The 16,744-nt window shown below is 29.8% G+C and overlaps 2 protein-coding genes and 1 long non-coding RNA gene across 3 annotated transcripts in view; 2 read left to right on the forward strand and 1 right to left on the reverse strand.

Annotated features, from left to right (window-relative positions):
- LOC106678511 (zinc finger protein 431) overlaps positions 1-1,709 on the forward strand; it is a 39,130-nt gene extending 37,421 nt beyond the window's left edge. Inside the window, exons 11-12 of the transcript XR_010844853.1 lie at positions 1,075-1,141; positions 1,543-1,709. The gene's annotated coding sequence lies outside the window, so the exon portion shown is untranslated. The remainder of the gene's footprint in view (positions 1-1,074; positions 1,142-1,542) is intronic.
- A 5,932-nt stretch (positions 1,710-7,641) lies between these two features.
- LOC106678513 (zinc finger protein 711) lies at positions 7,642-16,738 on the forward strand. The gene is made up of 4 exons (XM_014417057.3): positions 7,642-7,715; positions 8,359-8,409; positions 10,220-10,279; positions 13,447-16,738. Exons 1-4 carry the CDS (start codon positions 7,703-7,705, stop codon positions 14,592-14,594), a joined length of 1,272 nt encoding a protein of 423 aa, XP_014272543.1. The 5' UTR covers positions 7,642-7,702; the 3' UTR covers positions 14,595-16,738.
- LOC136797050 (uncharacterized) overlaps positions 16,544-16,744 on the reverse strand; it is a 382-nt gene continuing 181 nt past the window's right edge. Inside the window, exon 2 of the long non-coding RNA XR_010844851.1 lies at positions 16,544-16,732. This is a non-coding gene — a long non-coding RNA (uncharacterized lncRNA). The remainder of the gene's footprint in view (positions 16,733-16,744) is intronic.

Consider the following 16,744-nt stretch of genomic DNA (forward strand, 5'->3'; position numbering starts at 1 on the left):
TAGGCAATCAGAAAAACAGACACTTACAATCATTACACTTAATTAAATTAAAATCTATTTTACACATGTATCTATTTTTATGCATACAAAACTAACCAAGTTGACGATCTTCCTTTGATGATCCCTGGTATCTTCTTTGTTTCTATTGTTCTGTCCTAGCGTCCAAAATGGCTTCCTTCTTGACAGAAATTGATGAGGACCTCCTCATCCTGAAGATATCCTTGAAGATATCCTGAAGATATCCCCCCAACAAAGAAAACCCTCCAAAACCAAACCTGCCTCCATGTTCCATGTAAACCGATTGTCGCACAACAGTTAGGGATTTTTGCAAATGATTTACTTTCTGAATATTATTCTTTATCACTATTTCTTGACTTCTATTTTTCTTAAATTTACTGTATTTTCAATTATGATGGGAAGAGTTAAAATAGTTTGTATGATATTTGAATCTGCTCAACAAGGCCTTGATTCAACAGACTTGTGGACTGTAGCTTACGTACCGCCATCTTGGTTTTGTTTTGAATCACGAATTTGTTATGGACAATAAAAATTGGTTAGCTTGCTTTTTGGATAAACAAAACAAATGAACAATAATAAAATGATACATAAAATAAAACATATCAAAAACCCTTTATACATCAAAATATACTATTTACTCAAAAAAGAGCATATTACAATATATATATATTCCTTTTTCTTGTTCTCGTATGAAGTTATTTTAAATTTTCCTTATTCATTTTTTTTATTTTCAACCCTCCCATACCTCCTTTCTCCGGAGACTCCCAAAATACGTTACAAATCGAATTCAAATTAAAAGAAATTATCAATAAATTGAAATATAGAAATAAATAAAAAATTAAATAGCCTCAGAAGTAGAACAATAAAAAAATAAATATATTAAAGAAAAACTAATAAATAAATTAAAAACTTAATAAATAAATTAAAAGAAACGGATAAATAATATTTTTAAAAAAATGAATAGGTTAAAAACCTAGACAAAAATTAATTTAATCAGTGAGGGTCAAGTTATTGTTCATTAAAAAACATATTAATGTTTTTATTTTAATATTACAGGGCTGAGAAGCAGTACTACGGAGCCAGGAGACTACTCTTCGACACTTCACACCTCTTAGGGTGCCAGGTTAGTGGAACTAGTTCTAAGCATGTACACTATGGTCCTTCACTTAAATAATATTAAGCCAGCAAATAAGTCTTTTAGAAAATTATATTTATTATTTTAATTATATAATTCCCGTTGTATTATTTGTTCTACTTTATATAAATCTGATTCCTGGACCATAGTTCTTGCCCACTTTGGATACTGCATGTTCATATTTTTATATTTATAGGTTTCATACTCTATTTATTTGTTTAAATTTCATGACCATCTTTTTGCACTGTCTTGTCCACAGGTTTATAAACCAATTTTTCAGTATCTTTACACTTTAAGTTAACTCAAAAATTTTACATTTAATAAAAAACATATATATACATTTTCTAAATATTAAGTTGTTTTATGTTTTTATTTCATATTGTTCATAGTTTGATAGACTCCAATCAAGTTCATTATTAAGTGAATAAAAGAATAACAAATGGTAAATATAATTAATGAACTATTTCATAGTTAAAATGTTAAGTACATTGCCGTTATTCGATAGTTAGGGTAGGTGACATATCCTTAGTGGGCAGTGTTTGTTGCATGGAACATATGCATGTAATTTATTTTTTCAGGTTTACATCAGCGACCTCCTCTCACACACTGTTAAATTTTATTTATTAGTAGTAGTTTTTTTTTATTTACAAGTAAATGTTATATGATAATTATACTCTAAATTTTCACAAAAAGTCAATTTCAATTTTTTTTTTAACAATCTAAACACATTCAAATAGTTAAATAGATTTATCTGATTAATACTTTACAAATAATTTAATTAATTTCTTGTGATAGCATAAATAAGCAATATATTAGAGATTAAATTTAAATTCAAGAAATAAAATATCAATTATTATTCAATCAAATTAAATTGTTTTAGTAGTTATTAAATTTATTATTTTAATGTGAGAGTAGAGGCTCTACAGGGTTCAATCTCCAGCAGCGGACTCCTCTCATTACACAACACAAAATTTTTCTCACGGATTATCAAATTTTTCATACTTTAATTTTTAAAGTTTTAATAAATTTTGACAATTATTATCGTTTTTAAAACTATTTCAAAGTAAATGACAGATTCATAATTGTTGTAATTTTTAAATTTTAATATTTTTCTTATCATTTAAATTAAATAGAAAATCATATATTCATTCTGTCAGTGTTATTTTATATAATATTTAAATTACATAATGATGAATTACATATAAAAAATTAAATTCTATACATTAGGAACACATGAGAGTAGAGAAAACATTCAAAGGCAGAACCACGACACGTGTGAGTACTATTGCATGTGAGTGATTATGGCATGCTCTTTTATATTTTTTTATTATGTATATATATTTATATGTATTTTTATATTATTAAATATTTAAACATTTAATATACTTAGGAAAGGGGGAAGTTTTATTTATTTATTTTTTTTTTTACCCATTATTCCCGAACCCCCTTAATAGTTTTAGAACGCTTGAAGGGGTGTTTGGGGCTTCCTATAGTTTTAGTTTTATTTAATACACCGACATTTAATATTCGAGTTTTCACTTTAAATTTTATCACACCAGAAAGAGGGAGTCAGTAATAAAAAATAAAATTTTATAAATGAAAAACTAATTTTATTCGCTTCAACTGTTTTTATATTTTCTTTTTTTCCGGAATATCTAAAAACGCAGTTTACCATATCTATCCTAACCATGAGAAGAGATATTTTTAAATAGAAGTCATTAAATTAAATAACAATTAAATGCCTAATAATTGGCCCTTTCAGCACATAAAGAAGAAATTTAATAAATTTGTTTTATATTAAATATAGTTTTTAATTCGTTATTTCTTGGTTTTCACTCGTCTTCAAATCATAAAATATCATTCTCACCACTGAAATAATTCCATTAATATTATTTACAATTCACAAGACATTAATACTAGCTTAATACCCATGTATTGTTCACTAATGTTTTCAAGAGATGGCGCCATCCTCATGATGTTGAAGGAATGCTATGCTGAGTTGTCCTTCGAAAAAATAAATACCTCTCTACTATATCCAACTCAATCTGGCATCCTTTTGCTCCAGAGATTGGGCCAATATCTTCAAAACGACTTTAGTTAATAAATTAAAGTTTAATACTAATACAAAGTAAAAATTACTAAATATCTTTCTCAACACTAACATAAATTCCTCAATATTATTTACAATTTACAATACATTAATACTAGCTTAAGACCCATCCATTGTTCACTGATGTTTTCAAGACATGACGCCATCCTCATGATGTTGAAGAAATGCTATGCTGAGTTGTCCTTCGAAAAAATAAATACCTCTCTACTATATCCAACTCAGCCTGGTATCCTTTTGCATCTCAGATTGGGTCATTGTCTTCAAAATGGCTTCGGTTAGTAAATTGAAGTCAACTCCTAATATAAAGTTTCTTTTGTTTGTTGTTTGGTTTTGAACATTTCTATGAACAGTTGTTTTCGAAGGCCATTATTTGAAAAATAATGCTTAAATAATTATTTTAAAATACTTTTCTTTAACATTCTAATCCAATATAAAGTTTAATAATTATTATTTTTGTGCTTAGCAACACATGAAAGCGATTAAAAATTAAGGTTTCGTTTAATCACTTTTAATTTTTTTTTTATATAGGTATTTTGAACTGATCGAACTCTTTCTGATGTAAATCGTTTTACAATTTATATGTATTTTAAAAGTTCGGAAATTAGTTAAAACTGCTCCGAAAATAGCTTAAGTCGTCGTATGTTTATTATGAAATAACAACGAAGCTTTTTCTTCTTCAAAATCTTCGACTCTGATTCAATAAGATCTACGCATTTATTTCTAATATTGTTATCCACCTATTCTACGTACGTCATCATTTCTTGAGGATTATAGCTGACTGTGGATTAGGCCTCTTGGGGAAACCACATTAAAAAAAACGCACACCAAGCACTCTACCCCAGTGGTGGTGTGGAAAGGAGTGCATTATTGACTTGCACCGATATATATATATTGATAACAGTAGTAGAATAGTAATAAAGCTATAATTTGATGTGAAACTTTAATTAATTTATCATCTGAAACACTTTTGTGCCCGAGATACTAAAAAATTTGTTATTACTAAACTTATACAAACTTGTTTATTATTTTTTTATACCAAAAATCTATTATTATTAAGTAGCATAAATAATATTAACATACGGGTAAGGTTTCTAAAGAAAAGAAATAATGGGATTATATTTCAGTAGCAAATAATTTGATATTATTTTCAGAATTAATGTGTTTTTTTTATAGTCATGAGTTTTTTTAAATTTTAGTCACGTCGATTCATCGGTTACACATTGTTATTTATAATAAAATTCTTACTATAATATAAAATATAAAATAAAATAAACCTGAAGACTAGGCGAAAAATCTTCTAACCGAGTGAACAGTAGATATATCAATTGCATGGTCCGAGATAGTGGCCATGGAAGTATGGCCGAGATCAAAACGGTTATGGCTAAAATCCCGGAAATGGGCTTTACGAGCAGGAATGTAGGATATTCAAGGACTAGATACTAAAAATAAGAAATAAGTCAAAAACCAAGACTAAACATTATGATTTCTTGAGAGCAGAGATGAGAATTAATACAATCTATTACAAGTCACGGGCGTTGAGTATTAGTGCTCAAATAGTCATTCGTACAATATATATGGAAATAGAAGAGAAAAAAAGAAACCGAAAAAAGGAAAAAAAATTTAAATGATAACAATGGTACTCAAGAAATAATAATAAAGAAATGTACAAATAAAATAAAATATATCATGATTTATATAAATGAAAATATGAATGTGCATCAAAAATACAATAAAATAAAAATGATTATATAATGATAAAATAAATCGATAAATAAAATAAAATAATTTATTTACAACAAAAAGAAAATTAAATTAAAATAAATACACATTCACACCTATATACAATGTTTACATTTTACAGGGGAACTCCTAGCCAAGCCTTGCGTCCAATGTTTCAGCCAGAATTTTAGGTCATCATCAGGGCTAAGAAAAAAAAACAGGTAATAATTATAATCAATAAAAGAAATTACAGAATAATTTTTAAAAAATATAGTATTGAAAGAAATGTAAAGTCTAAGTATTATAAGAAGATAAAGGCTGTATGAGAAAAATAATAATAATAAAATTAAAATAGAGGAAAGAACAAATAATAAAATACGTATGAAAATCTTGTTAGAAAATATGTACGTGATAATTATAAAAAGTTATAAACATTAAAAAATAAGGGCCAATAAATATCAGAAGAGCAAATACAAAGTGTTAGAAAGACTTTTCTCTTGCCAGGTATAATATGCGCTGGGAAAATTATTTTTGGGTTGGAGGGATTAATTACATAAAAATGTTTGAAGTATATATTTAACAAATAAATTTTATATATTATAAAGAAAGAAAGTATAATGATTATATATATAAACAAAAGAAAGAATTGTAAAATAAATTAATTTTATGCATTAATAAAAAAAAGGAAAAACAACATAATACTTAAAATAATTTTATAATGAAGAACAAAAGAAAACTGACGATGAATGTGCCTTGACCAAATGTGCGTAAATGTTTATATCTTATCTCACCAGGCGGCAGTTGAGTTTCTAGTAGTACGGAGAATAATGGCCCCTGTGAGAGAGAAGTGACTTGGCCAAAAGTCTGCGATGTTCGTACCACGGATCCTGCGAAGCTACGGGGAAAACTAAAACTGCAAAACAATTCCATCATTACTAGCAATCAGGGATTGCCTCTCCTTTCCCGTCAAAAATATCGCACCGCTTTTGTTTTCAATCACATGTTTTCTTTTAGTAAGCAAATATCTTATAGTTAAAATAAATCGATTTTACAAACTGACTAAACTAATAAAATTATAACATTTTTAGTCAATGTTGCTTCAACAGTAATAAATATAGAATTGCAAAAAAATTATACATATACAAGAAAGAAATGCTTTATTTAGCCACACTGCCCAAATATATTCAGTTGCTACATAACTTACCCAATCAATCCATGATTGGACATATATGCACTAAATATATTAACATGATATAACAACTTTTTTTTTCTATACACTAAATACAATATATTATAACTTTTCCCCCCTATTGAACAATTTTATTCCATTTATTTGGCAATTTTATTCTGCCTATTTCACTCTCGCAACCCACGTATGATCCGATAAACAAATTAAAAGAATTTGTCATTAGATAGCAATGTAAAAACAAATCTAAAACAATACTCACAGCATTATCATTATCGATCGGCGCGACAATCCATTACTGGGGCCTGGCCTCCTCCAGCAGCTTCCACCAGTTTAATCTGTTAAGTGCAGCTGCTTTCCGATTCCTCACTCCGAGCAGGGTCCTTGGATCCTCTTTGACACCATCCAACCATCGAAGCTTTGGGGGGCCGTGTTCCATGTAGGCGCTCATTGAGAAGTTTATTTTGGATCTCATCAGTTCCCATCCTGCCGAGCGCAGCCTACCAATTCTTCCAACATCAAACTTTCCAATTAACAAGTAGGCTTTCCTATTCGTGCGTCTTCTCCAAGCTCAACCATTCTTTACTGGGCCGTAGATGCGTCTGAGTATCTTTCTCTCAAACGTTTGGAGATCCCTTACTTGAAAGTGCCGAATTTTCCGAGGCGTAGAGTAGCACTGGTCGAATTAACGTTTTGTAGATCAGTTAAAAAAAAAAAATAAAATTAATAGATTAAATTGTAGGAAAATAGTCCAGGGCCCTGTTTCATAATGAAAGCTAATATTATTAGTTCATAGTAGAAGTGTAGAAACTAGTGTGGTTATAATACTAATATTTAATTTTTTTCATGATATGGATGACTATTAGTGATACTACAGGAATTAAAAAATACTTAAGTACAAGTTACTATTGTACAAATCTGTGTAATTGAATTAAGATAAATCTACAAGACTAATAGTATTAGTTTGTACTTTGTTATGAAACAGGATATATATAAGAAAAATGAGTTAGATCTACATTTATGGAAGAAAATACTCTATTCTGTTTGGTCTACAAGGTTACATAAGTGATTAATGTGATATTTATGGGAAGGAAACTGTAATTAGGAAATAGTAGAAGAGAGATGGAATGTATTATCAGGTGGATAATAAAAAAAAAAAAAGTTAGTTAAAAGAAATAATTAAATGAATGAATAAGTTAAAACACAAATAAACATGTTAAAAAGCATAAATAAATAACAACCCCTAAATTACTAATAATTATAATGGAACGAAAATTCTTAATGCACTACTTAAAAATTAGAATGTTTATAACAAAAAAAGTGGCTGATAATTGACAGTAATTAAAAAAAACTTTATAACCCCGGAGGGCACTCCTTTGGAGCCCTAAAATGACGCCTACTTGGTTCCACTTACTCCCTCAATTATATTCCTTCCTCTTAGAATTAACGGTAAGACCTTACAAGGATTCCTTACGGAGTGTTAGACTTTAGTGATAAGAGTTACTCTGTTTGAATACAGAGTTCTTAGTAAGAAATGGAAGAATTTAGTAAGGAAAGCTTATCTATTTTGTAATTACTTACTTTTACTTGTAATACGAGCTTTGAATTGGCAATTCTTTAAGTTTTGTTTTGTATTAATTCTAAAAACTACTTAAATCGGTCATTGGTTAGGCATTATTGTTATTATAAGGTACCATTAAGGTTAATATCTTTATGCCAGAGTTTGATTAAAAAAATTAGATTGAAGGAAATTTAGAACAAGCAAGTTTTATATAAAAAAAATACATACCTTCATAGTAAATTTTTTCAAGTTCTGAATTAATAATGATGTAAATATAGCTTTATTATATTATTAAATACCCACACCTGTTTAAGTTCATAATAAAAATATGTAGCAAAAGTGAGAAAGATAAAATAAAGTTATAAAAATCTGGCATGCATATCGCACATCTAGTTAATTTTCAAATTAAAAAAGTTTCTTTTATGTTTCGGGCATATATCAATTTTAAATACATAATTTAAAATTTGGAGTTGGGCAGTAAATGTAAAGTAAATACTTGAACAAAGTTAAAATTAGTTTGAAACAATGTTAGATATGAAGAAAATGAAATTTAAAAACAAAATTTAATAATTTTGATATCATTATAATTAAATGTTTAATGATTAGTTTCTTTTGGTTCTCTTATTTAGATGGCCTTGTCCATGTGAAACAAGAAGAAGAATTTCTCGTGCCAGATGTTGGTGAGAAATATTTACTCATGTCAAAATAACACTAGTTTACTTTTTATGTCATTTAAATTTATGTCTTTAAAAATTTCCTTTACAATATCTTGATAATAATCATAATAAGAATTAGGAGAAGTTGGGTATGAATAAGGAAGAAAACACCCATCTGAGTAAACTTATTTTTAATGTGTGCCAAAATTTAGCAAAATGAAATATAACAATTAGAGTATTAACATATAAACATTTATAATACCATAAAGTGGGGTGACTATTGTACAGGTTTTCATGGTTTCATGACGTTCAGGTTTTATGTTTTTTATTCCTAAACCTAATACTATTAGGCTTCACTCTCATCCCTGAAAAAAATGTTCTTCAAATAAGAATTCAATTCTTGCTTATTAACTTCACCCCGCAATGCGGGTGATAAAATTTGTTATCATAGATTCCAAAGATGTATCATTACTACCCATTCTTAGAGGTTCTAGAAGGTTTCTGAAAGTAGAATTTTTTTTTTTTTATTTAACCTAATTGAAGAAAATTTTACTAATTGAATTTCCCATTCAATTGAGGTCTGAAGCCCTTTTTAAATATCTTAAGGTGGATTCACATGTTGGCCGCTTGCCACGGATCGGAGGCTCGTATAAATGCTCGGCAAACAAAGAGCAGACCATCCACATGTCTGTGTTATTCAGAGAGGCAAGCATGGCGGATGTACTAGTGGTTTCAGCCATTACACTTGGATTGTATTATTTTTATTACAAAAAAAGAAAATGAAAGGAAATTAAATATAAATAAATAAGATTAAATATAAAACTTATTATAAAAAGTACCAACAAACACCTTTAACCTCCTAACAGCTCTCAGTTGCAACTAGACAAAGAACAATCAACAAACAACGAGCCTAGGCCAACCAAGCCAAGCCACCCATCCACATGCTCGTGTATGTCTGAGTTCGCCATGGCTCGGCCAACATGTAGAGGCCCCTTTACACAGAATGCATCCTTTGAATCATTTAAGAAAAAAAATAATAGGGTACATTATTGTATGTAAATATATTTCTTGTTTGAAAAAAATATTTATTTTATTTTATACCCAGAAACACAATATGGGGCCTACCCAGGAATAATAAAAAAAATGTGAGGCCTACCCAAAGAACATTTCACAAGGGATGTTAACATTTCCAGAAACAAATTCAATTCCTTTTTTTTTTTTTTTTTTTTTGGACTTGCTTAAACACCTCCTCCTGATGTTGAAATCTCTTTTGTTTGGTATTATTCCTATAGGAACGTCCTCCAAATTTCTTCTTGTAGACACGAGGTATTTCGTTACTCTACTGCCTGCTAAAAAAGAGTGAAAACATGGTCAATTTGAGCAAACAAGTTTATACCATAATTACCCCAAGGGTAAAAATGGTATAAAGCTGGTGTACTAAAGCCATATAATCATGATCCACTTCAGAATAATAACACCAAAAAATTACCTAAATGAACACTCAACAACCCATGAGAACTCGGCAACAGAAGTTTGGAAGATTATGTCGAATGTTATGTTATTGTGAATTAACAAAAAAGAAATATAACACGATTAGGAAAAAGAAATTATTTATCAAGAAATAAAACTGCTAGGGCAAACTTGTGAAACCTCCAGCACTTACCTCAACCCTTTTTTAAGCCCGCCAGAATGTTTCAAACTTGAAAAATGATGTACCATAGTCATCCCACTTTACAGTATATTGAAATACACTATAGTAATGTAAAGTAAACAACACACTTTATTTTATATTACATTTACATTATTTGTATATTGGTTTCATATAAATTTTCAGTTATGGATTACTCTGGTGGTTTTATAAAAGAAGAGAAGACTTCTAAAATTGATTCGCCTTGTAAGTTGAGTTTTTATTTATATTTATTATTAACAATTTTATTACTATTGTATATTTTTTTATTGGAATTCATCTTTAAATTATTAATTATCAATCAAAGTAGTTAAGGAAAAATATTCTTAAAACCTCATAAAGCCTACAATTGTAAAAAGTAAAATTACATAATATATTAAAAAAACATAACAAAAAGCAATTAATGAGGTGTAGATAGTTGACCGTAGATTACTGATTAGAGAAAATGATCGGGGGTGTGCGGTCAGGAAAGAAACAAAATAAATAAACAAAAAAATATTTATTTATGCCGACATTTCGACCTGATTTTCAGGTCTTTATCAGGGCTATAAAAACAAAAAGACAACAACCATCATTGAGAGAAAATAGTTGATTAATAACAATGGACAAAGATAATATTAGATTGATTACATTATCATTAGATACATATAAATCTGAGTAATAAATAAATGATACAGTGGAAAGAATTAGTTAAATTATGAATGGAGCTTATGAAAAAAAATAACAATATTGTAAAAGGAAAGGACAGGGGATAAGAAGAAATACAGATATATTAACAGGGAGTATGTAAAAACAATGTTATAAAAAACAAGAAGAAATATGGAGAATAGGAAATGAAGAAATAAGAGAGAGAAAAATACTTACAGTTGTTGGCAGAGATTTCTGCTAAACTGTTTGAAATTGCAGGAATAGTCATTAGAGTGCAGGTCGACAAAGACGTTAGATAAACAGAAATCCAACGGTCAAAAAATGAACGTTGAGATAAAATAGTTAATAAGAGATTAAAACATATAAAAAGATTTAAATGTAAAATTATGAGAGCCAAAAGTTATTAAAATGTATAAATATGTAGTGGGTATGTAAAACGGATAATTAAAAAAAAAAATATGTATATGTGTATAAGATTACTGGTGTTTTAATAATTTGGGAATAGGCTAGGGATAGGTTTTGTTTGTCAGTTTTGTGATAACGGGGGAAGACTCTAATTGTATAAAAATACTTTCGGATAGCAGTCGCTTATCATGTTTAGGAACGGTGGCTAAAATGGAAGTATTATCAAAATCAAAAGAGTGGTTGAAAATTAAACTATGTTCAGATAATTTAGAAGCAGTGAAGTTACGGGAAGATACGGAATACTTGTGTTGGAAAATGTGGTCTTTGAGTAAATGTTTTGTTTCACCAATATAAGATGTGTTACAATTAGGAGTAGAACAAGGGATACGGTACACAATGTGAGAACGGTATTGAGGGAGGAATGGGATCTTTAAGATGGGAGTAAATAAAAGAAAGTTTGTTATGAGCTTCGAAGGGGAGGCGGAGGTTTGGGATAGAAGAATGCAAGTGTTTATGGATATTATCTGAAAGAAAAGGAATGTAAAGTAATGAACTGTATAAGAGGATGGAAAGAGAAGAGATGAATTAGATGTAGAGGGGGTACGATTTTTATAATTGTAAATGAGTTTGTTGATGATTTTGTACATATTTATACATTTTAATAACTTTTGGGTCTCATAATTTTACATTTAAATCTTCTTATATGTTTTAATCTCTTATTAACTATTTTATCTCAACGTTCGTTTATTGACCGTTGGATTTCTGTTTATCTAACGTCTTAGTCGACCTGCATTTCAAACAGTTTAGCAGAAATCTCTGCCAACAACTGTAAGTATTTTTTCCTCTCTTATTTCTTCATTTCCTATTATCCATATTTCTTCTTATTTTTTATAACATTGTTTTTACATACTCCCTGTTAATATATCTGTATTTCTTCTTATCCCCTGTTCTTTCCTTTTACAATATTGTTATTTTTTTTTCATAAGCTCCATTAATAATTTAACTAATTCTTTATAGATTCTTTTCACTGTATCATTTATTTATTACTCAGATTTATATGAATCTAATGATAACGAAATCAATCTGATACTATCTTTGTCCATAGTTATTAATCAACTTTTTTCTCTCAATGATGGTTGTTGTCTTTTTGTTTTTATAGCCCTGATGAAGACCTGAAAATCAGGTCGAAACGTCGGCATAAATAAATATTTTTTTGTTTATTTATGTTGCTTCTTTACTGACCGCACCCCCCGATCATCTTCAATCAAAAAGCAATTAAATCTAAAACTGCTGCAACCTATGAAGGGTTAGGAGTGCAGTATTTTTAAAGGAAGTACTGTTACTAGACAAGAAGTTGTGCAAGGAGGTGATTTGGTTAGAATCACTCTCGACTGCCAGATAAATAAGGGTACTTACCTTATGAGGGCTCCCAAACCCACAGGGCTCATTCAACTACCTTCATATATATATAGCTCTTAGTGCCTCTGTTTTCAGTCCCCACATCTGTCTTGCAGCAATTGTCAATCCGTTTATTGTCCATAGTGTTTTTTGCTAATATTTTTCAAGTTCAGTTTCCTGTCGAAAGTCTTTCCTAAATAAGTCATGGTGTCCGTTTGTGACAGAGTTTTAGAAGTTGAATTTTAAAAATTCGACTTAATTACTAATATTAAAAAATGTATCTATGAACTTATTTGGTTAATGGGACTCGAACTCAGGATCTCTATCTCACGAGGCACAGGTCTCCTTGATGTGGAGTAGGCACAGGTCTCCTAGATGTGGAGTAGTATGGTTTGTGTACTCTACTCAAGTTGTCTTTTTTGTGTCTTACAGTAATCCAGCAACCATAAAAAAAGTTGACTGTGACATGCTAATGAATTACGGCTGACTCACTAGGACTTACTGGGACCTAGTCCAAGTTCCTAGCATAAGATGTAATGCATGTATTATATAGGGGCTTAATTCTTACTAATTCAATAATTCAGCAAATACCGTAAATAAACAATATCTATATTATGTGTACACATACGTAGATGCCTACACTTATATACCTATGTACAGATTGTCTTTTTCTACTCATTTAGTGGCCACAACAACCTCAGTAAATAAATTACATAATTAGTTTGAGTTTTAGGACTACCAGAAATGCATTTCCATGTTAAGTGTGATAGGAACTAGTTTTTAAAATTATTTGCAGATGTATGTTTTATGAACTGGGTTTTATGCATTGGCCTTCGTATAGTGCTTATTGTAATAATAAAAATGTTTTTTCAATTTTTTTATGAAACGTATTTGCCTATAATCATATTCTATATTACTTACAGGTGCCGAGGGTTCCATTGAAGAAATCAGTCGGTTTAGAATACAAACTAATATGAAAATGGGTTTGAAAAAACATATACAGAAGCTTTACCAATGCTTTCACTGTGGATATAAATTATGTTTATTTGGTAATTTAAAGAAACACATAATATACCATCATATTGGCAAGAAGCATCTTCAGTGTCCTCACTGCAAATATAAAACCGCAATTAATGCTGATTTAAAAATACATATAAAGCGAAATCATACAGGTAAGAAGCCTTATCAATGTCCTCAATGTGAGTATAAAACCATAACAAGGGGTCAATTAAAATCACATATAATGCACCGTCATACACTTGTGAAGGCTTTTCAATGTCCCCACTGCGAACATAAATCCAAAACTAATTCTGGTTTACAAACACATATAAAGCGCCTTCATACGAATGAGAAGCCTTATCAGTGTCATCATTGTGAATTTAAGACTGTTATAAGTCATCGATTAAAAACACATATTATGCACCGTCATACACTTGAGAAGGCTTTTCAATGTTCTCATTGTGAATATAAATGCACAACAAGTACTCAGTTAAAATCACATATGAAGTATCGCCATACTGCATGGAAGCCTCATCATTGTCCCAACTGTGAATTTAAAACCGTTACAATTCATGATTTAAAATCACATATAATGTACCGACATACTCTGGAGAAGCCTTATAAATGTCCAAACTGTGAATATAAAGCTGTGACAAATCGTGAATTAAAATCACATATAAGACACCGTCACACTGGTGAGAAGCTTTATCAATGTTCTCTGTGTGAACATAAAGCAGTAACAAAACCTGATTTAAAGAAACATATAGTACGCCGTCATACAGATGTAAAGTCCTATCAATGCTCTCACTGTATATATAAAACTTTTACGAGTTGTGAATTGGAAAGACATATGAAGTTCCGTCATACTGGAGTGAAGCCTTATAAATGTCCCAACTGTCAATATAGAAGTGTAACTAGTTGTCAATTAAAATCACATATAATGCACCGTCATATACTTGTGAAGGCTTTTCAATGTCCTCACTGCGAACATAAATTCAAAACTAATCCTGGTTTAAAAAATCATATAAAGCGCCTTCATACAAATGGAGAAGCCTTATCAGTGTCATTGTGAATTTTAAGGCTCTTATAAGTCATCAATTAAAAACACAAATTATGCACCGTCATACACTTGAGAAGGCTTTTCAATGTTCTCATTGTGAATATAAATGCACAACAAGTACTCAGTTAAAATCACATATGAAGTATCGCCATACTGCATGGAAGCCTCATCATTGTCCCAACTGTGAATTTAAAGCTGTGACAATTCATGATTTAAAATCACATATAAGACACTGTCACACTGGTGAGAAGCTTTATCAATGTTCTCAGTGTGAACATAAAACTGTATCAAATGCTTATTTAAAAAAACATATCATTCGCCGTCATATATGTCACAAGCCATTTAAATGTTCTCATTGTGAATATAAAAGTGTTACAAGTTATGAGTTAAAAATACATATAATGTCTCAGCACACAGGTTAGAAGCCTTATCAATATATATATATATTGACTATATTTATGCTTTAAAAAAAGAGAGACTGCTGTTAGAGGTAGAAGATGACATGACCGATCGATCAAGAATCAATCATATAGTTGTTGGACTGCCGGTTCATATTCAAGGTTGCCTGGACAAAGACAAAATTAATTCAACAGAGAAATTGATGAACCAATTACGACGATATGATTCCGTCGACCCTAAGTTAAATAAGGAAAATAACAACACAGTATCTCAAATTAATAAACAAAACCATCCAAATAAGCTTAACATTGGTCAAAAACAATATGATAAGAAGCCTTGTGTGATTTGTGAATCTCTCGGTAAACCTGGTCGATTTTATCCTATCGAATTATGCAGGAATAAGACAACACAATATTCAGAACCAAGAAATGTAAATTCAACTGAAATTGATAAGACTAAAGAAAAAAAACTAGATGTGACACCACTAATTCTTTTAGAGGTTATTCTTAATAAAAATAAAGTAATTACTGGAGTGTATGACACAGGTTCGAATATAACATTGGTTAATTCAAATCAAAAAGCTACAGATTTTATTAAAATGTTAGAACCTATTGTAAAAGAACATAGAATTAAAATTCTATCTGATCAGTATGCCGGAATTAATTCATATGAGTTTAAAAAGTTATTAAATTAGATTAAATTGATATTTACGGCTGTAAACTGTCCATTCTCTAATGGATTAAACGAACATCTAAATCAGACATTAGCCAATAGAATTCGCTGCAAAATAAATGAGCAACAGAACCGACCCTGGTCACAAGTAGCAATAGAATGTACAGACGAATATAACAGCACGACTCGTAGCATAACTAAATTTTCACCTCTATACCTACTGTATGGTATTGAATCATCCATTTTACCAAACGAGTTACGATCCAACAGAAACTTAATTGAAGATCGAAAAGAAGCATCCACGAATTCTCAAAATACCACAAAATAAAGAAAGAAAGAATAGATACAATAGAATAGAAACAAAAAAAATTATACATTCGCTAAAAATGATCTTGTATACACCGAAACAGGCAACAAGTTAAATCTCAATAAGCTCGATAAAGGACATAAAGGACCTTTTAGAATAATCAAGCGAATTTCAAAAACAGTCTACCAAGTCGACTCAGGAAGAAAAGGTTCTGCCACAAATTTTTACCATAGCAGCAAACTGCTACCTTATGGAGGGGATCTTCAAAGTTAATCCTGTGAATTAACCTTCTGCGGTGAGATGTAAAGATGCTTACCTTCAGGCTCTAATCTACCCCCACCTCTAAATAACAGTTAAGACGTGGTTTTATCATTTATAATTGTAAGAGTGTTACAGTGAACTAAAGACTATAAGAACTGATTTTGTTTTATAGGTATGTATAGTTAAAGATATAATGTATTATTTAATTTGAACTTGTCATTAATTAATAAAACAATTGTTTTATACCAAAAGAAGTTTATAGTCCTGAAGTCTATAACTAACACAAGATTATATATATAACATTAATCAGACCTATCATTGAAGTAGGTGATGGCAGATGAATCATAGATGTTTACTGCCACTGTCACAAACGAATTAAATGTCTTTGAGAGGAAAATACTTGGAAAAATATTTGGCCTCTTTTATTTATTAAATAACTCAAGAATGGAGGAAAAGATCAAATAGTGGACTCTATACCTTATACAATAAGATCAAATAGTGGACTCTATACCTTATACAATAA

Source organism: Halyomorpha halys, unplaced genomic scaffold (genome assembly GCF_000696795.3).
Source record: "Halyomorpha halys isolate HHAL.00 unplaced genomic scaffold, Hhal_1.1 Scaffold145.1, whole genome shotgun sequence".
NCBI classification, from domain to species: domain Eukaryota; kingdom Metazoa; phylum Arthropoda; class Insecta; order Hemiptera; family Pentatomidae; genus Halyomorpha; species Halyomorpha halys.